Source organism: Chenopodium album, chromosome 15, assembly GCF_948465745.1.
Source record: "Chenopodium album chromosome 15, dcCheAlbu1.1, whole genome shotgun sequence".
In the NCBI taxonomy this organism is placed as follows: domain Eukaryota; kingdom Viridiplantae; phylum Streptophyta; class Magnoliopsida; order Caryophyllales; family Amaranthaceae; genus Chenopodium; species Chenopodium album.
In genome coordinates this window covers 17,162,135-17,184,075 of record NC_137848.1, presented here as the reverse complement: position 1 = coordinate 17,184,075, position 21,941 = coordinate 17,162,135, and the positions used below count along the sequence as shown (strand labels likewise).

At 34.8% G+C, this 21,941-nt stretch overlaps 1 protein-coding gene and 1 pseudogene across 1 annotated transcript; both read right to left on the bottom strand.

Annotated features, from left to right (window-relative positions):
- Positions 1-492: 492 nt before the first annotated feature.
- Positions 493-2,029, bottom strand: LOC145580920 (glucose and ribitol dehydrogenase pseudogene; annotated as a pseudogene).
- A 2,946-nt stretch (positions 2,030-4,975) lies between these two features.
- LOC145583028 (peroxiredoxin-2F, mitochondrial-like) lies at positions 4,976-21,915 on the bottom strand. The gene is made up of 5 exons (XM_081640133.1): positions 21,536-21,915; positions 21,414-21,443; positions 18,874-19,032; positions 5,430-5,524; positions 4,976-5,279 (listed from the first exon to the last, which is right to left on the bottom strand). Exons 1-5 carry the CDS (start codon positions 21,743-21,745, stop codon positions 5,174-5,176), a joined length of 600 nt encoding a protein of 199 aa, XP_081496259.1. The 5' UTR covers positions 21,746-21,915; the 3' UTR covers positions 4,976-5,173.
- Positions 21,916-21,941: the final 26 nt, after the last annotated feature.

The following is a 21,941-nucleotide window of genomic DNA, read 5'->3' as shown; positions in this document are numbered from 1 at the left end:
CGGTGAATAGTGAGATAGGTGTCAGATAGCTAAATAAAGACTAAATATGTATATGAGATTTAAGCTTTGGTTTAACTTAAAGTTTTAGCTTTTAAGTACTACCTACATTAACTAAATAAGTTAGGATTCGTATTGTATTGCCTAATTTTATGTTGTTTTGTTTTTATTTTTTAAAATCATATGATATATATCATATAATGAAATAAAAAATGGTTAAACTGATCAAAATCATAATAATTTTGAAAACGAATTGACAACCGATTTTTTGTTTTTGGTTTTTGTTTTTAAAAGAAAAAAACAAAAAATGACCACGAAGTGTTTCAAAAAAAAATATGACCACGAAGAAACCCTTAATAATTTGTTGGTATCCACCCTTCTATTCCATGATTTGTTTGAAAAAATGAAATCAATAAAACACACACAAAGAGTTATGATTTGACAATTTGATTCGTGATATATATGTTTAAATAAAAATATATCATATTAAAATACTTACTTTGCCATGAAAATATAGGCGAAGATGTTGATTTCAAATGTTTTCCTCACTTGTTCCTCTGTGATTTCATCAATACTCTTGGCATAGTATTGTACTCCTGCATTATTCACTAACACATCGATGCGCCCAAAGCGGCTAATCACCTCATCAACCACGTACTTGCATTCCTTTTCGCCTCCGCGGAACTCGGCTGGAATGGCAATGGGCTCACCTGCATCATTTTCTTTGGCCACTTTTCTTATCAAAGCCAAAGCATCATCGGCATCTCTATCCTCTGGCCCTTTAACATACGTGAATGCCACGGTTGCACCCTCGAGTGCAAAATAGTAACAAACTGCTCTTCCTATTCCTGAATCACCTCCTGTTACCAATGCCACCTTTCCCTGTAATAACGATAATGTTCAACAATTACAATCTTCACTTTTGTATTATCAACACCAAATTAAGTTTGAGGAATTCTACAAGGTATCTTTGTAAATTGCACATTTTAATTGTTGGATTTAACTATCTCAAGTGACATACATTCGATTATTGCATACTCCCTCAATCACTAATTTTTTGCCCCACTTAACCTTTTACGGTTTTCAAAACATGTCTTCAAACATATATTATTTCTCCATTTTTTATTTATAAATTCAATATAGTAACCTACTCTTCTAATAATTTAAACAAGTCACTCACGTACTCTCCCCACCGCAAAAACCGCCCCCAACAACCCAACCCTTGACCAACCCCGGCCTTGACCAACCGACCCAATAACAACCCACAACCCCAACCCGATCCACATGAAACCACCATCCACCTACCAGAAACCACAGCAGCTAACCTCCCAAATTAATCTCTCAACTATCGTAAACCAGTTCCCCTCCCAAAATAAGTAAATAAATAAATCCGTTGTGTAAGGAATGTGCAAAAATATGAGTCTATCAAGAAGAACCTTCCATTGAGTTTTGAGGTATATTTATTATGTTATCATAGGACTTATAATTAAAGAGATGATACATAGTTACTAGAACACACGAGTATAATGAGTAATAAGGAGAATTTAAAAAAATTGATACAAATAATTCTAAGTTTTTTTTTTTTTTTTTTTTTTTTTTGAGAGAATAATTCTAAGTTTAGTAAATTAATGTGTAAGAAATAAAATTTTTAAATGCAATCAAACATTAATAAAATCTATTGACACATAATTTAATCATCCATGCACCCTTATATTAATATCATACTAGAAAATATGTAAGGAGTGCAATACTTATGTATTACCCTTAGAATTGTATGTTTAGATAGATAACAAATTGTGAAAGTAGTTGCATTAACATCCTAAATAATTAATTTTCATTAATTAATAAAAAAAACCTAGAGTAATATTAAGAAATAAAGCTAAGCTAAATTAAATGATGTAAGTCTTACATGAAGCTTTTTGGAAGGTATATAATGAGGATCGAAAGAAATAGGAAGTGGATTCATCAAATATTGTTTTACTGGTTGAGTTTCCTGCTTTTGTGGTGGGAATTTCTGGTCCATACTTGCCATTGTTACTTCAAAACACAGCAAGATAACCAGATAACATAGGCAATTGGACAACTTATAATTTATCTTCATTGTTTTTCTCGTTTTGTATAGTTGTATGCCGTAGTTAGATAAACAGATAGACCAACTCAAAACTATTTATATAGGCAACAAAGTTTACTATATCTTTATTTATTTATTTTATTTACGTGTAGGGATAATTATAAAAAATTAATATTTACAAAGTCGACGTAGAAAATTAATCTAACAAGATTTTATATCACTATTTTATTTCTTATAAATTAGTGAGTACAGTTACAACTTTTTAAAACCTTAATCATGGGACAATGTTTAAGGGACGGAAGTACTTAATGCTTGTTTATTTCACCTTAGTTTTGTTCACTTGATTTGATCTGAACTTATATAATCTAATATAATCTGCTGATTGTCTAATTTTAATAAATTTTGACTTCATATATAAGCTAATTTATGAGGAAAAAATATATTAAAGGGGTCTTTTTTTTTTTTTACGAGAAAAGGGGTCTTGGTAGATTTGTAATAATGTGTAAAGGGGTCTTGTTAGTTTCACAATAATGTGTATCTTAATAATATGTAATTTTCATAGAAATTATAGATATCTATATTTACGAGAAACAACCCGCATATAAAACGATAAAGTATGTCAAAGCTTATTTTTCTTAATTTGAATATAAGTAAAACGAAGATGAACTAAACATATTCTTTTAATTCATGCTATGACGACAACTTAGATACATCAATCTTCACCAAAAAAAAAAAAAAAAAAAAAAAAAAAAAAAAAAAAAAAACATCAATTACAAAATAAGTGGGCTTTAATCCGAAAGCTAACATGGGTTGAGACTAATTATGTTCTACTATTTAAGGGCAAGTTTAGCCCCAAGTCTTAAGACTTAAATGTGACAAATGTGACATCATTTTTGGTGGTCCCAATTGAAAATAATGTCATCAACTTCTTGTTAAGACTCACTAAGACTTACACAAATTTATCACTTTAGCCCTAAGACTCAAATATATAACATATTATATCTAGAAAAGTGTTATATAAAAATAAAAAAAAATAAAAAATAAAAAATAAAAAATAAAAAATAATAATAATAATAATAATAATAATAATAAAAATAATAGTGAGGTGGATCCCAATTTCAAGTCTTAAGTTGAGTCTTGAAATTTCAAGACCCAACTTGAGACTTGCTTGAGATTTAAGAAGAAAAATGGGAAAAGTCTTAAGCATGAGTCTTAATACTCAAAATGATGATGTCACCCCAAGTCTTAAGACTTGATGCTAAACTTGCTCTAATAATCTAGTCTAGTTTGTAAAGTCTCTTTGTTCTTAAATATTGCCTTTTGGCTCACTGTTCTTAAATACTTACAACATTTTGAAATTTTAACACGAGAATCATTATTATTATATTGTTTCTCTTTTCATTGTTTTTGTGTAACTACATTTTAGGAAAGCAAGTGTTGTAACTTGCAAGTACGGAGTATTTGAGAACGGAGAAGGGATTATAGTTGTTGATCCATCATGTACACGTTGAAAATGCAACTTGTAGCATAGTATTACACGGATAACATGCACAATAAAATATAATTACTCGTACTATGTGACAATTTATATATGGATGTGAAATGCCAAAAATTTAATGCCTCCCAATTGAGTGCCAAAATATCAGCATTATTATGATAATGATAGATGAGGACTAATATCGAGCCAAATCATTTTCTTGATTAATTAACATAAAATACTAAAGATGCACGGCAATTTCTAACACTTGAAACCAATTTTTTTTTTTTTTTTTTTTTTTTTTTTTTTTTAAGAGAAAGACAAAACAGAAATTTCATTACCAATGTTGAGAGGTTTGTTAAAGAACAGATGGTTTCACAAAATAAGGCAATATTCAATGATTTGTTAATTCCTTTAAATGGATGGAAACTATAAGCAGTTGACAAGTGGAGATTAAATTAGCATCACTTGTAGACTTTATAGTCACTTTTTTGATACGTTCAAAATGGAAATCTTTTACGGTAGCACGTTACTGGTTTTGGAAGTTTTAACAACTATGATATTTTCTAGAAATAGATTTTATAATTGGCGGGTTAATCAACGCTCCGGAAGCATTGGAGCAACTCCATTGATTATAGGTACTAGGTAGGGATTTACTTGTAATAATTTTCAAGTCTCTAGCTACTAACTTGACCATTGGAGCTATAAAATACAATTAACTTGCCCAAACTAATGCTTGAGAAAAAAAGTTCCAAAATTTTTGGAGATAAATATTATAATAATTAAATTTATGAAGCTAATTGAGAAAGTCAAGTTTATATAATTAACAAGCTAGTAGCTAACTATTGGGATACAAAATAGCTACAAAGAGGATTAGTTAAAAATCATACGTGGCATGGCAAGCTAAACAATTAGCTTACCATCGGAGATGCCCAATAAAATAGCTAAAATTAGAACTTTTAAATTGAAATGGACATTAAATACACTATCGACTCTTGATTTTGCATGCACTCCAAAATTAGTACCATTTTAAGTAATATTTTAATTGATTATTTAACGTGTTAGGAGCGATCGTTAGCAAGATCTTTTACACTTTCAAATGCATATGAAAGCATTAGTAAATCATCGCTCCCTAAAAACTTTTAGGTATACTCAGTATACAATAATTTTAATGTAAATTGACCAATTTTAGGGTAAATTTTTTAATATTTTGGATAGTATTTTACCTTTTTAAAGGTGATTTCTAACACATTGAAATTAATGGAACATTGGAGCATCTATGCTGTATTGCTGTGCATTAGCAAAGCGAGCAGAATTATCACTAAGTTATCCACATCAAAGTGAAGGATCCAAGCCAAGGATCCTCTCGGCGCTCACTAATTTATCCACATCAAAGTGAAAGATCTAATTAATCTCCTGCAACATGAGGATCAATGGGCAACTTTGACCATATTCATAACAAATTACCCCAAACAGACCAACCAAACAGGGAAACTGCAAACTAAGCAACATCAGAAAATTGTATTTGTAACGTCCTACTGAGTTACAGTGGAAGAACGTAATGTTGCATAATTACATTATTGCAACTTCTTTAGACTTTTAAGAGCACAAGATGAACCCAAACACATTCAGATCTGAGCAAGCATATGATCGCCGCCAGAGACTTTGAACTCAGATGGAGCTTTTTCGACATTAAAAATCTTGACTTTGCCATCCTCCACATAAGCTGACCATCTGCGCGTACACAACAAAAACACACAGATGATCAGTGAGAACAGGAAGTCAAGGCAAATGTACTAAAGTGGGTCAGCTAATAACCTTCTTAAAGCCGTTGTCAGTTCCCATGAACAATCAGGAGGATGAGAGAAGTCAAAGATTTTTTACCTGTGAGAGCGAGATCCAAGCAAAGCAGCAGAGAGGTCTATTGTCAAGTCCAAGCTCTTGTGAAAGCTTGCATCAAAGTCCCCATAAAATTCAATCTGGGAAAATAAACATTAACAAATAACTGATTGTAACATGCCACTATGAACACAATCATCATCATCATCATCATCATCATCATCGTCATCATCATCATCATCAATCATCATCGTCATTATATCATCATCATCATCGTCATCATAAACAAAAAAAAGGAAGCTCAATCCACCAGTACAATGAATTTTGGTAAATTCCTCATATCCTACTCATTGAAACCCGGAAAAGATACAAATTGAATTTTAAGAACACACTCACTAGTCGCTACCATCACCACCACCAGCACAACAATAAAGTCTTTATCCTAAAAGGATGGGGTTGGCTGCATGAACCAAAAACTTATAACTTCTGCTTGTCTACAAAGATTATTCTTATTCACTCTCCCCATCAAAGTCATCTTTGGCCATTCTAGGCTTCTTCTAAAGTCCCCATAATCCCAACTCTCCACTTTCTTTACCACAGCATATACTAGTCGATGTCACACATGTCCAAACCAATGCAATTGATTGCCCTTTTTTTTTATCCTCAACACTTCAACTCCAACCTTGATTTAAATATCCTTAATTTGAATACCATCAATTAGTCAATTAAGGCTTTTTAAACTCCAACCTTGATTTAAATATCCTCAATTTGAATACCATCAATTATTCAATTAAGGCTTTTCCACACATCCATTTCAACATACTCATCTATTTAATAAACTCTAAATCCCCAGTTCAGCATGTGCATCTTTGCAAATACTGCTACACTCATCTAATGTCATTACATCCCTGCTTAGCTCACTTAGAACACACTCTTTCAAAACTCAACTAGTGTTAGGCCCGGGCGATACCCCGAGTTACTGCAATTTGTCCACAATAAAAATCTTTATTAATATTTAATTTTTACAAAATGACATATAATATGGTAGTAGCTTAATGGTTAACACGTTGGAGTTTAAACTTGAGGTTGCAGGTTCAAATCTTGTAAGAATCATATTTTTAGACATGGAGGTGTAAATCAGATTAAATGGGAAGAGCGCCACGAGACACTTAGGCCTTGATTGGCGATTGGCTGCTGGCTGTCGGCTGGTTTGACTGGCGGTTTGTATTAGCTTTTTTGTTGGCTGTTTGACTTTTTATTAGTCTAAAAACATGTTTAGTAAAATTGGCTGTTGGATGTTATTAGTAACTTAGGTAGCCAAAAGCTACTCCAAGTAGCTTTTTCATTTTGGCTTAAAATAAAGCTGGCTGAAAAAGCCATTTCCCAAACAAGCCCTTAAACTTCTTTAGGAACGTCTTTTAATATATAATATAGATAAATTGTATGCATTGTAAATTAGAGGGTTTTCTAACCACCAAATTTCAAATTAGCGAAAACAACAATTATACAATGAGATCATATGAATATCATGCAACTCTAATCTAGCAATACTGTTATAACTAATCTTTTATAGCCCTTTTTCTGTACTCATATGCTAGCAAAGAAACCTTACAGCATAAGAACTCTAACAATTAAAAATCCAGCAAATTTAGCAGAAATAGCATGAAATATAGAATAAAAGATAAAAAGTATCATTGTGAGGTTCTAATCAATGTACTAGACACCAATATCATTTGGAAGTAATGCATTGAAGTGCTTGTGTCGGAAGTTGGTTAGTAGCGTATGACATTAAGACTCCTAGCTAATTATACTAATAGAATAGTGAATATAAAGCTTAATTGATTTTGGAAAATTTGTTAAAACAACCTTTTATATAGATCTTATTGTGAGAAACAACCTTTTAAAAAATTTCTGGCAAGTTCAAACCAAACAAATTTTTTTTGTAAGATGAAACCTTGCTCTCTTTTCCAGCATTGATTAAGAGATTTACGGTATTGAATGTTGAATAATTTAGAGTATTGTGTTGTTTAATTAATTAACTTAGGCTATGGTATTGTATATTGATTAAACAAGAACTAGAAGCAAATTACCTTGGTTTAAAGGGAAGAGAGAAAGCAGCCCAGTTAGGGCTAGCTACGCCTGGCAGGGCACGAGTGAACGAGGACGGCAAATTCTCCATCCGGCCGGGCGCAAGAGCAGCGAAGAAATTGAGCGCCGGGCGCGAGGATGATTTTTCTGAAATTGGGTTTCACCACCCGGTAGGGCCACCACCACCCAGCCGGGCGCATGAGGGTTCGAGTTACACAGCACTCACTCGCCCGGTAGGGCGAACCATTACGTTGTGCATTAAGTGACGGTAATCTTCTTGGTTGGCTTGTTTATTTGCTTTGATATATATATGTTCATGAAACATATTATGAAAATTAATTCAACAAAAAATCAGGTTATTAATTTTCTCTCAAAACCATTTTGCAAACTCCAATTTTCATCATCATAATTACTCAAATTTTGCTTACATTAGATCATAAACATACTACACATTGTTGTGATAGTATTTGTTGAATCTCCTAATAATTTCGTGATACCCGGTGTGTATAATAAGGGTCGAAATATTACTTTGGGAAAGTGATCTTGTTCACGCCTCGAAGTGTATAATTTGTCCGATTTCGTTCCATTTTTGTGATCCGATAAACTAATTCCCTAACAATCCAAAGTAATATTTTCCTACAAAGATGACAACAGTCAAAGAATTGACAACAAACTTTCAAAAATTAGACAAGTTTGAAGGAGTAGATTTTTAAAGATGGCAAAAAAAAAGATGCAACTTCTGTTGCAATCGTTTGGAGTGGCATCTATTCTCACAAACCCGAAGCCACCGGAGGAGGAAAACGAGACATTAAGAGCTACTAGGAAACGGAACAAGTGGGAGAATGATGACTACATTTGTCGTGGACACATCCTTAATGGTATGTCAAATGAGTTGTTTGATATTTATTTGTTTCATTATTCCGCTAAAATGCTTTGGGATGACTTAGAGTCTAAATATATGGCCCGGGATGCATCTAGCAAGAAATTCCTTGTTAGTAAATTTAAAAATTATAAGTTTGTTGTTAGTAGGCCGGTCATGGAATAATATCACGAGGTTCAAAGGATTTTAGAGAGTCTTAGGCAACATGAAATTAATCTTGATGAGACCTTTATAGTGTCTTCTATAATAAACAAATTGTCTTCCTCTTGGAAAGATTTTAAGAATAGATTAAAGCTTAGAAAAGATAATATTAATCTTGGGGGATTAAGTTCCCACATTCGGATCGAAAACGAAACCTGGATTCAAGAAAGACTAAAGGAGGTAAATCCTATTTCTACCACCATTAACATGGCGGAGGATGGAAAGTACAATGAGAGGAAGAGAGGATATGACTCAAACAAACAAAAGGGCAAAAGGCCTAAAGTGAGTGGTGATGGTCAAAAATCACGTGCTTGTTGGGTTAGTGGAAAACCCGGTCATTTTAAGAAGGATTGTACAATCTGGAAAAAGAAATTGGGCAAGAAAAAGTCTTAAGGTGGGAAAGGCGATGCTAAACGATCCCAAGACAAACAAGGTAACTCTTATGCACAAATTTCATTTAATTCATTTATGGATTAGTGTGTATGATTTCTAAAATCAATTGTGTAAGGGCTAATTGTTCGTGGTAGGGCGCATCGAGACATGTATGCAAAGATAGATCATTCATGACATTCATGGAGGTTGATGCTGGAATGATTCTCATATGGGCAATGACTCTATCGCTAAGGTGCTAGGCAAGGGACAAGTTGAGCTAGTGTTTAGTTCGGGCAAATGTCTTATTTTAAGAGATGTGTTGTTTGCTCCCGAACTTAGAAAAAATCTTGTATCCGGTGCGATCTTGAATCGATTAGGATTTAAAATGGTTTTTGAGTCGGATAAGTTTATTTTGTCTAAAGGTGGTCAATTTGTAAGACTTGAATATTTGTGTGGCGTTATGTTTAAGTTAAGTATTTGTAATGCTTTTAAAGATAGTGTGTATGTTGTTAATGACAATTCTTCTCTATGTCATTTAAGACTTGGTCATGTTCCTTATAAAAAGTTATATGTTATGTTTAAGCATGATTTGATACCCATGTTAGAGAAGTGCAAGACATGCATGTTAACAAAAATCACAAGGAAACCAATTCTTAATGTTGTTGACAAAAATAATTCCTTGCTTAATTTAGTGCATAGTGACTTATGTGATTTCCACAATAAAGCTTTAAGGAATAAGAAATATTTGGTAACATTTATTGATAATTTTTCAAGATTTTGTTATGTTTATTAGTTATTTTCTTAAGATGAAGCCCTAAACAAATTTAAAATCAACAAAAGTGAAGTAGAATTACAAACTAATAGAAAGATCAAAAGCTTAAGAACCGATAAAAGAGGTGAATACTATAATCCAAGTTATTTCCAATCTATAGGTTTAGTACATGAAACTACCGCAGCATATACAACACAATAAAATGGTATAGAGGAAAGGAAGAATAAGATACTAGAAAAAATGGTTAATTCTATGTGTCCTATTCGGGTTTAAGTGATGGATTTAGGGGTGAAGCCGTTTTAACGGCTTGTTACGTATTAAATCGTGTTCCCGTGAAAGGGAAAGATGTTACCCCACATGAGCTATAGTATAAAAGGGAAGCTGTTTTAACGGCTTGATACGTATTAAATAGTGTTCCCATGAAAAGGAAGGATGTTACCCCATATGAGCTATAGCATAAAAGGAAACCAAACTTGAGTCATCTCAAAGTTTGGGGCTGTAGGGCAATTATAAAAGTGTTGGAGCCTAAACTTAAAAAGTTAGGTGAAAAAGGAGCGGAATGCATTTTTATAAGATATGCGGAACATAGCAAATCCTATAAGCTCTATGCAATAAAGCAAAATGGCTATTGGTCGGTTCATACCACCATAGAGTCTAGGATGCATTGTTTGATGAAAATAGATTTTCTTCAATTCCTAGACCAAAGGATGTTACTCCAAATACCGAAGCTTAAAATTTTGATCAAGTTTTAATTGATTGAGAGGTAGATGACCAAACTCATTTAAAGGAGGCATCTACATCATCATCACAACCTAGGATAAGTAAAAGGGCAAGAAAAGAAAAATCCTTTAGCCCGGATTTTCACGTGTACTTGGTTGAAAAATCAAGGGATGATTTTTAATGTGGAAGATGATCCTTTAACTTATGAAGAGGCTATATAAAGTCTCGGGATGCTCCATTTTGGAAATAAGCAATTAATGATGAGATGGAATCCATCATGAGAAACAACACTTGGGTGTTAGGCAATTTACCGCCTAATTTTAAACCAATAGGGTGCAAATGGATCTTTAAAAAGAAATTGAGGATTGATGGAACTGTTAAAAAGTTCAAAGCTCGGTTAATGGCACAAGGTTTTACACAAAAGCCTGGTATCGATTATTTTGATGCATATGCAAAGGTAGCTAGAATCTCAACTAACTATTAGATTGTTGATTGCACTTGCGGCAATTAAGAATCTAGTGATCCATTAAATGGATGTCAAGACAGCGTTCTTGAATAGAGATCTAGAATAAGAGGTTTATATGCGACAACCAGAAGGGTTTGTGGTGAAAGGCCAAGAGCAAAACGTTTGCAAGTTTATTAAATTACTATATGGGCTAAAACAAGCACCTAAGCAATGACATCAAAAGTTTGACGAGGTTGTGTTGTCTAGTGGTTTTAAATTGAACAATTTTGAGAAATGTGTGTATAGCAAATTTGATGACAACGAACAAGGTGTCATAATTTGTCTATATTTAGTTGACATGTTGATCTTTAGAATGGATTTGTCACAAGTTGAAATGACAAAATCCTTCCTTAGTTCTCAGTTTTCCATGAAAGATATGGGAGAAGTGGATGTCATCTTAGGCATAAGAATAAAGAGAGAAAAGGAAGTTGATCTTGTCAAAATCTCATTACATTGAGAAAGTGCTCTAGAAATTCAATGTTAAGAGAAAGTTCGACCTTTCTTTATTAAACACCTACCTAGCATAAAGTTGATACCCAATGAAGGTAATGCAGTTTCACAACTGAAAGATACTAGAGTTATAGGATGTTTGATGCATGCCATGACAAATACTAGGCCGGATATCTCTTTTGGTTCACTAGTAATCTGTCACGGGATATTTTGTGAACTAGTTTTTCTTTTCTAAGTTAGGAACTTAGGAGGTTCTTGTGATGGAGTCTAGACCGAGCCTAAACCAGCCTAACACTCAAGTAACAAAGAATATACGCACACAAGCAAGAGACAAGGCAAAAACAATGTAAACACTTTATTATTTTCGTGGATTACAAATTACAAGGAGTGTATCTCTCTAGAATCTCTCTCTAGAGCTCCTAAATTCGATGCCAAGCAAATTAATGCCTTGGCCTATTCATAGGCACTGACTACAGCCAGTCACATAGGATAACTGCCCACTACACCCATGATCTAGTAACTGCCCACCACTTGCTTGGTTACTTGGATGAATTTGGACTTGTCTACGTGTCAAGGGAGTTACCCACGTCCTACATTATTCTCTCAACTGCTTGGTAACCGCCAAGCCCCACTATGCCATGCTCCTATATTTTAGGAGGCATGCATCAGTGTGCATATGTGGCACTCAAGTGCCTGAGTAACCGCCCACTCCCTTAGTGTTCCTATTTTTTAGGAACCACTAAGTGAGTGGTGTAACTTCCACATGATGTGGCATTATTCTTTATGAATAACTACCCACGTACTTGGCCACACCCCACTACTCTGGTGCTCCTATTTTATAGGAACCGCCCCCGTAGTGGCTTAACCGCGTTCCCGTTTGACCTCGGTCAAAGACACAATCAAGATAACCGTTAGTCAACCCACCAACAACATGGTCCTATAATTTAGGACCCATACTTAGCCACGTGCCACCTCGGCATAACCATCCCGACAATTTAGGGAGAGTGGTGTAACATGGGTGGTTACCTCAACCGCCCACTAGCCCCACTACTTAGCCAATCCCTAAATTCAAGGCAACCGCATGCAACCACGATGACTAAGCATAACCGTAAAGGAGTCCCTACTAAATAGTCTACTAAGGGAAGCTTTAGTTAGACCAATCATCAAGCCAAGACTTTTCCTTAGCATCCAGCACATAGCCACGCAAGCCCATGGTTCCCCCAAAGGAACCATGGTCATCGTTGGCCCGGTCCGCCATGGTTCGAAAATGCGGATTCGGTCGCGATCGCGGAAACGGTATCTGTAATTCGGTAACGGAATTGATGCGTTGATCGCGAACGCATCGCTGTTGACACAGCACGAATTTTAATTTTAATATCTAAGTTTTTTTTTTCATAATTTATAAAAATGTTATATTCTTTGTAAGTTTGTAGTTTGTATTCCACTATGAAAATAGTAATTGAAATGCTTCAGAAAAGACAAAAAAAAAAAAAAAAGTACTCCTTAATAGAAAATCGGGTTTTTAAATAATTTAAAATAATTGAAAAAGTGAAAGTAAGGGGTGATGTAGTCACGTGGAAAAAAAAAATAAAAGAAGAGGGGAATAGAAAAGGTGGTGGGGTCAGCCGGTGAAGGTTAAAGTTAAAGTCTCAAAGGAAAAGTAATGTTCCACTAGTAACTTCCAACTGTTAGACCCATTTTAAATATTTTTAAAAGAAAACTCTTTTATTCAAACAGTGACTTGCCGCGAAAGTGATCGGCTTTCATGGAGAAATCATAAACCTCGTCGAAAATGTGGTGAAAATTCCGAAAAAGCTTAAATTCTGGATTTTTTTTCATCGATTTTCTGCTGGTAACGTGTGATGCGTCCGCGATTTGTATCAAAACGGTCGTATCGGCCGATATCGCAGGGTTTTTAAAAACATGCTCACTCGGTAAATATCGGAACAGTGAGTTGAAATTCCGTTACATCTCGGCCGATTCGCGACGGTACGGCCGAGTTTTTGAACCATGCGGTCCGCACTTGTTCCTCTATGCCGAGCCACTACGGTCTCCATTACATTAGTGGACCGTAGAGACACCTTCACATGATCCAAATAGCATCCCTTAGCCAAACCACGCACCACTTATCTAGCATGCCCGTACTAAGCCCCAAACCCTTGTTAATCGCCCCGCACCTGCCCTAGTCGGGACTACCGAGTCTGTTTGTCTTATCGAGTGTCCACCATAGCCATCCAAGTGTGCTATAGTCCCCATAAGCCATCCTATGTCCAAGACTATGCCCAAGGCCCCTATCCCTAAGGCCACCCTTAAGTCAGCCCCTGACCCTTGAGTGAGCACTCGCCCCCTAGATAGCTTTATTTTGATCTAGCCATGAAATACTAGTGAACACCCAACTGACGATAACACAATAATGGGCTCTCAAGCCCGATCCTTGAACCCAACCTTGGCCCTATGGCCATGTATGATCTATTAGGGTCCTAATAAGTCCCCTTAATAAGTATCAAAGGTTGTTATGGAGTTTTGCTCAACCAAACACTCCGAATTTCTTTTAGTGCGCGGACGTGCATGCTAGCCATAGGCCTTGGGCCTAGCTGACGAAGGCTTTGCTAGCACCATGGTCTAAGCACTCGGGGGGTCATCCCTGATAACCTAAAGCCTTAGACATGGTAGTGAGCTACTCTAGCCTCACTTGACACGTTCTTCTCGAATCGAGCGTGCACTTGCTCGTGTGGACAAGTAGGATCCCGAAGGCCTTGCGCGCCTATGCGGGGTAGTCGACGGCCTTGCCTAGGTCGACCCAAAAGTGACGGTGACATAATCCTAGTATGCTACATTGACAAGCGGTTCGTTGTTTGTTGAAGTACTTGAAGAAAACCAAGGATTATGGTTTGAGCTATAGTGGGTATCCTTCGGTGGTTGTCGAAGGATATTCATATGCAAGTTGGATCTCAAATAGAGATCATTCATCAACGAGTGGATGGGCATTCCTATATGAGGGAGGTGCCATTTTATGGACATCTAAGAAGCAAACTTGCATTGCGGATTCTACAATGACATCGGAGTTCATAGCATTACATTCCGCTGGTAAAGAAGCAGAATGGTTAAGGGATTTAATGCATGAGATTCCTTTGTTACAAAAGCCAATATCGTTAATTGTGATACGTTGCGATAATAATGCTACTTTAGCTAAGGCACCTAGACAAGTGTATAATGGTAAGTCGAGGCATATTGGAGTGAGGCATAGTTACATCCAAGGGCTTATCAAGAATAGTGTGATCACTATTAATTATGTTCGAACAAATTTCAATCTAGCCGCACAAAGGCATTGGCTAGAGATGTGAATAATAGGATGGCAATCAATTTGGGATTAGAGCCAATTACCAATGAAGGAGCCTTAACTTAACACCCAATAAGACATTAGGTCTTAAGTTCAATAAGATTAACTTTCTTTTTTGACAATTGGGAACTTGTTTAATCATCAAAGGTAAAGTTCAATTTGGGAACTTGTTTAATTATTGCCGGGCACGAGGATGATTTTTCTAAATTGGGTTTCACACCTGATAAGGCCATCACCACCCAGGTCCGTGAGAGTTTGAGTATCACAGGTAGGGCAAACTGTCGCCCGGTCGAACGCAGGTTGTGCATTGAGTGACGGTTATCTTCTTTGTTGGCTTGTTTATTTGCTTTGATATATATATATGTTTGGAAACATATGATGAAAATTAATTCAAGAAAAAATCAATTTATTATTTTTCTCTTGAAACTAATTTGCAAACTCCAATTTTCATCATCATAATTACTCAAATTTTACTTACATTAGACCACAAGCATACTACACATTATTATGATTGTCTTCGTTATATCTCTTAATAATTTCGTGATACCCGGTGTGTATAATAAGGGTCGAAATATTATATTGGGAAAGTGATCTTGTTCACGCCTTGAAGTGTTTAATCTATCCGATTTCGTTCCATTTTTGTGACCCGGTAAGCAAATTCCCCAACATTGACCCGCGTGTGCCAACCACGTGATAGCCTTTTCTTCTAATTGCACTCTTGTTTTTCTCCAAAACACTACTTTTATCTTCTTCATCTAGTTCTGCACTATGAAACCACCTAGCTTCATAACTTTATTTCCATCTTCACCTTTTTCATTTCTTCCAAAGTTTTAGCCATAAAAGGATGCATCTATTCTTTACAATCTCTCTTCAGCATTCTTCTCTTTCCAATCAAACTCTTTTTTGTACCAATTTTAACCATTAAAACTTCACACAAACCCAAAAATTGTTGCTTGAACGCTAATATTTTTCTCAATTCACCTTTGATATTGGCTCATGTAATTTACCCAAATTATTTAAACTAGTTATTTTTTGTTCACTTTCAAGGTACTATTCTCCCAACCGTTAATTTTCAAGAGATTTATCATTAATGGTGGGAAAGTGGTAACAACAAACGAAGGACGAATTCCCATCATCAACCAAAAATAAGACAAGAATACCCCTAACTTATCCCACATTGTTTGACAATCATGATAAATTATATGATTTTAGATTGTAAAAATGATGGTAGACATACATGGTGGTGCTAGAAGGAGAGAAAATCAACATGCTAGTAATTCATGGGACATGATAGTAAGATGTGTGCCTATAAACATCAACATGAACATGACCCCACCTAAGTTGGGACCATTGGGTAAGGATTGAGCATGATGCAATGACTCCTAAATGAAAGAAACACAATGAATGTTTGCCACTGGCTTCCATCATATCAAATTAAAAGCACAAACCAAAGTTACAAGGTAAAGGGTTCGATTCGAAACGTGGTACAGAAACGTATATGTAAAACGTTACTCTTTGTGGATCCGGAACGATTGGGTACGAAAAAAAATTTAATATTATATTTTTATTAACCAATAGAATAGGCCCAAATTATTGTTGTAGGTCAAAGGCTCAAAGCCCATTCAACAATAATAAACCCTAGCCGCCATACTACATAAAAATAGACTAAATAGTAGATTAAAGAAAAAAAAAGACCGATCATCTTCAATGGGAAAAATAAAATAAAAACCTTCCATCCTCTACCATAATCTTCATATATCAACAAATTTTTAATCTAAAATTGCATAAATATGAAACTAAATCCATGAATACACAGATCTGCGGAAGAAAAGTTCAACTTCCAAGCTATGAAATCGGTTCGTGGACTCCAGCGACCACCTGAGTCGAGTCGCGTCTGTACCGCATTCCGGTACGAACGAACCAGGTCGCGGTTCGGGCCTACGTCCCGCGAACCTTGTAACACTGGCACAAACATTATAGTGAATCATGAAGATTTCATCCTCATTCCTCACTAGATTTAGAGAATTGCTAACATAAAATTCAAGCATCATTACAGTACACTATATATAAAAGGAAAAATTGAAAAGAATAATCGCTCCTTTGCTCAATCTGCTCAAAACAAGTCAAGCTTTGAAAATTCTGGGAACAAGCCTTTTTACCTACTACCTATTTAACAGGTTAATTTTTTTTTTTTTTTTTTAAAAAAAAAAAAAAAAAAAAATATTCCTTTAATCTTTATCCTCCCACTCACCACCCTCCTCTGTGGAAACCACCTTGGAAAACACCACCGGCACTACCCAAGAACCAAAGAACCAAATTGACCTTCGCTCGACCCGAAACCACCGACGTCCTTACCCGAAACCACCACACTTCACTTCCCCTCCCAAGAAACCACCCTTTCCTACTCCCCTACCCCGAAACTTCCCTAAAACCCGAAACCCCAAAGTTCGAAACCACCTTATAACCCAAAACCCCACTACTGAAACCACCTTAAAACCCAAAACAACCCAAAAATCTGATTCAAAAATCTAACCTAACAAATGGACCAAAATCATTCAATTTTTCATGCTAATGCAGTTTAATTAATTGAAAATCCTACAAAATCTGATTTACAAGAATAAGGAAGCAATGAAAGCTTGAAAGCTTCATCCACCCCTAAAACCTCTTTATTCATCCCCATAAACAACCTTTACCTTACGAAAATCAACCCCAGCCATCACCAAAAACATCCCAAACCACCGGATCTAAAAAAATTTGCGAGAGGAGAAAGTAGCGGCGCAACGGCGGTGAGAAGGAGCTGGTTCAGTAGGATCGAGGAAGGGGAACAAGAAAGGAGAGCAGAGGGTTGGTTATTTTTTCAAAAAAAAAAATTCCAAAATAATTCTTTTAAGATAAAAACCAATTAGAAGGTGACATGTGGCAAGTCACCTTCTAAAACCAGTTAATAATTTTAAAAACCCGGTAAAAGGATTGTTTTGAGAAAATAGGGGGCAAAGGTTGGCTTGTTCCCAGAATTTCCAAAGCTTGACTTGTTTTGAGCAGGTTAAGCAAAGGTGGGATTATTCTTTTCAATTTTTCCTATATAAAAACAAAGAGGATGTGTACCATGACTTTATGCACTGGTTTCCCTCCAAAACTAAATTCTTTACAGGGAATTTTTATTCATAGTAACTCTTAGATAATTTTCCAAGAATGATTTTATATAAATACAAAGTATGTGTAAATCTTGAATTAGTCACACATATTTAAAATCTATATATTCAAAAATTATGAAAAAAAATCTGAATATTCAAATTGTAAGCAAAAGTTTAAATTGAATTTCACTTATAAACATATCCTAAGCCTGGCTAAGATCAAAAACTAGTAAATAACTACCCCGGAGATGCTCGCTAATGCATAACTTTAACTATCAATTTCAGTAATCATCTATTGATATATAAATAGGTTTTTTTTGTTTTTTTAAATTATACATTAAGATAAGTTCAACATCTACTAACATAAAAACACTTTTGTTTTCACAAATTAGTTTAAAAAAAATAAAATAAATAAAATAAAAAGGATGGTCAAAGTGGATGTGTGAATAGTGTAAAAATTCAAAATTATGTGAGTAATCTGAACCAGAGGGATTATAATGGGAACCAACGATAATCGTATTAATAAGAATCAAACTACTCACTTCACCTCAAGTGCTCCTGTCCAAAGACTCCAAACTTCAATTCAACATTCCAACATGCATTTGGACACTCAACATTTCAATTTGTACCAAAAACATGAATTATTTTCATAATATAGTTAAATATTGCATCAATGTACTTCTAAAGCAAGTGCCCAAGTCCAAGAAAAATTGGAAGGAACACCGAGTTTGAAGCCTTAAGCTTCTTTCCAAATTGCCATAGCACTTCATGCTTAAACATCCATGGTTAATTTTCTATAATAGGGTCATTAAACATGGGCATAGATCATAAATTTTGTATTGTACAAACAGCATCATATTCAGAACCATTACTACATAACAACACAACATCCATGGTTAATTTTCTATAATAGGGTCATTAAACATGGGCATAGATCATAAATTTTGTATTGTACAAACAGCATCATATAAATTCCGAACCATTACTACATAACAACACAACACATAAGACTTGCAAGAAAACTTACAGCATCTTTTGCTTCTAGTTTCTCAGCCCATCCATTCATCACATAAGGATCATTTACGGAAACACAAACTATAGATTCAATCCCTTTAGCTTTGAATTTGTCAACGTTAGTCTTGTAGCTGGGAACATGTTGAGCAGAACAAACTCCAGTAAACGCACCCTGGAATTAACCCTGGAACATGTTAGAATTGCCACACAAGGGTGAAAAAAGAGGGGTGTCACCCCCTTAATTGCAACTTAATACGGTGAGTTTCCATAACTTGTTTTGGATGAGTGATGGTATACTTAAAGGCACATAGGTCATATGGAGAGTGAGATTGCTTGTTCGGACAACAAGTCTTCTTTTTATTATGATTTACATCTTTCATTTAAGTTACCTTCTTTTGTTTCCTTTTTTTTTTTTTTTTTATTTATTTATAGTAATCCTAACTATCTAGATCTAGTGTGAACTGATTTTTTTCATAACGTTAATATTCAGATTTTTTTCATAACGTTAGTTTTGTTTCCTTTTTGTTGCTATTGTTGTAGGACTACAACTTTAAAAACACAGATTTATACAAACGATTTTGGTAACTAATTACAAAATGCTTCCTCCGTTTTTTTTTTTTTTTTTTTTTTTTTTTTTTAATTACCTTGCATCACTTTGGCTTTTACACCATTGATTAACTCCACTTTAACTTTATACTATTTATAAAGTCCACTAAAAATATTAGTGATCGAAATAATGTATTGGCAGGGTGAAATGAGTAGTGTTGCAAGTTAAAAAAAAATTACTCATGAAGTATTGAACAAAATAATATACATCTCAATTTATAAGTTTTTATTGAAAAATATCCTTCATTATAATAGACACTAAAATATCACTCCAAAAAAAATAAGTAAGAAAAAAAAAATGTAAACCTTGAAAAATAACACGAGCTCTTTTACAGTCTTCTTTGCAGCAATAAAGAGAGATAAAAAAAAAAATCCTAAAACCCCCCTCTCCCAGATCAAAAATTCTTGGTTCCGCCATTGTTGCCAGACTCCTAATATCGCACAATTGTACCACCCTTAACATGACATTAGCAAAGGAAGACGGACTAGAAAAAAAGAAAAGAAGCACTCTTAGAGTTGCTGGTCCCCTAAACTACTTTCCACCATTTTTTATTGAAAACATTATCTACCATTTTCTATTGAAAAACACCATCAAGTATCTAAAACAGGACCAAAACACCAAATCCAACCACTCATCACACCTTTGTATGTTAAATAGACTAGAAGAGTTTTACCTTGACAAATGGCCATCATACTTGTAACAGAATAAAGATAACTATTCAGAGCAAGTATCAAGATTCACTAAGTATATAAGTGAGAAAATCAGAAGCACCATTGATTTCACCTTTTCCTATAGGCATTTAGATTAGGCAAAGTTGTTCAAAATAGAGGGACACATCCTTAAGTTGGTATCATTGCTAAATTCTCAATTTCTCATGCCAAAACATCATTCTTCATACAGTCTGTAGTCTCCTACTCCCCCTTGTTGATACCATCAATAGAAAAACCTTTTCTTTTCTTTACATTTAACACGAAGCTTTGGAATTTATAAGTTTCAAATGTACATTATAACTCAGTAGCTCAAAAAAGGATTACTTAATCCCAAGAACAAGCCATTCTCAAGGTTGAGTTATACTACAACAATAAGGTCCTTGATTGTTTACATTGGATTACCGTAAATCTTTTATTACTTGAGTTAAATCACCCTTATCCCAATATAACCACACTCGTTTGAAGAAAGTTTATTCAGCATTAGGTACTTTGTAGAAATTAAATTGCAGTTGTTGCCAAAAAAAACCAATCTTTACGAAGACATTTTGTTTTGATATGATACCATAACAAGAACATAAACTTTCATATATGGCTAGCCACACCATGTGGCCAGCCACATTTTTTTTTTTTTTTGGAAAGAATGGTCGGGGTTACTTGGTCAGTTAGGGTTACTCACTCGGTTAGGGGTTACTCGGTCAGTTGGTCAAGGGTTACTTAGTCGGTCAAGGGTTACCTAGTCAGGAGGTTACTCGTGTGTTTGCCTGCCACACGGTGTGGCCAGCCACACAAAAGTTGATGTAAGTGAGGTGTTCTTACACAGTTACACCTACATATACTTCTCTCATTCTGCACAAAGAGATTGTGCTACCATTAATTTAATCTTCAACTACCCTTCTCTTTCTTTGTTTAAAACTTTAAATCCTCAATTGCCACTTATATTCATTAATGCCTTTTCTTTTTTGTTCCGTTTTAAATTTTCATCAATATTCAATACTATTATTCTTCCAACTTCCATAACAAAGTATTTCAATTTCCTCATTGGAAAAAAAAAAAAAAAAAAATCCCAAACAGGAACAACATAAAAGAGATGGAGGGAATAATAATCATAGCTAAAAATTGGATACAATTTTTCAATTTAAGCAAAAGGAATTAAATTTTCGAGATAATAATAATAAAAATTACCATCCAAACAAAAAACATTATTCAAAAAAAAAGTCATGATCATAGAAGACTTACAGGGACGCCAAAGATGACAACTTTCTTCCCCTGAAAAACAATTTCTTGAAATTAATAACATTTCCATCTAATTATTAGAAATTGAAATTGAAAAGATAACAAAATTGGGGGTAAAAATGAACCTTGAAAATGTCTTGCAAAGGTGTAGTGGCGAATTTGGATGAGACTCCTTCATCGTAGGAGCAAGCCTTAGGGAGAGAAACATTGGGTGCGGCCGAGACAATGTCAGATCCCACTGCAAGAGATGCATAAGCCCTTGATGCTGCGATTCTAAGCCCACCTGATATTGATTTTATCATTGATGATTTCTTCATCATCGCCATTGTTGCCATTTGATTCTGTTTCTAGCTTTTTACGGTTGATGATGCTATGAAATGGAAGGAGAATAGGAGATGCTTTTTCAGGAGATGGATTTTCAGGAGATGTTGTAAAAACTACCAAGTACTATTTTTGGGTTGGTGATGCTTGTGATTTAGCAAGATATGGTCCAAGAGACATTTGAGATTGACCCAAATATTACATGCTTGT

Coding starts and splice junctions, on each gene's coding strand:
- LOC145583028 (XM_081640133.1), bottom strand. CDS start 21,745: ATGGCAACAATGGCGATGATGAAGAAATCATCAATGATAAAATCAATA. Junction 5,525..18,873: donor AACTAGAAGCAAAAGATGCT/GTAAGTTTTCTT, acceptor TTATTTTCCCAG/ATTGAATTTTATGGGGACTT. Junction 5,280..5,429: donor CTTGGATCTCGCTCTCACAG/GTAAAAAATCTT, acceptor GTGTACGCGCAG/ATGGTCAGCTTATGTGGAGG.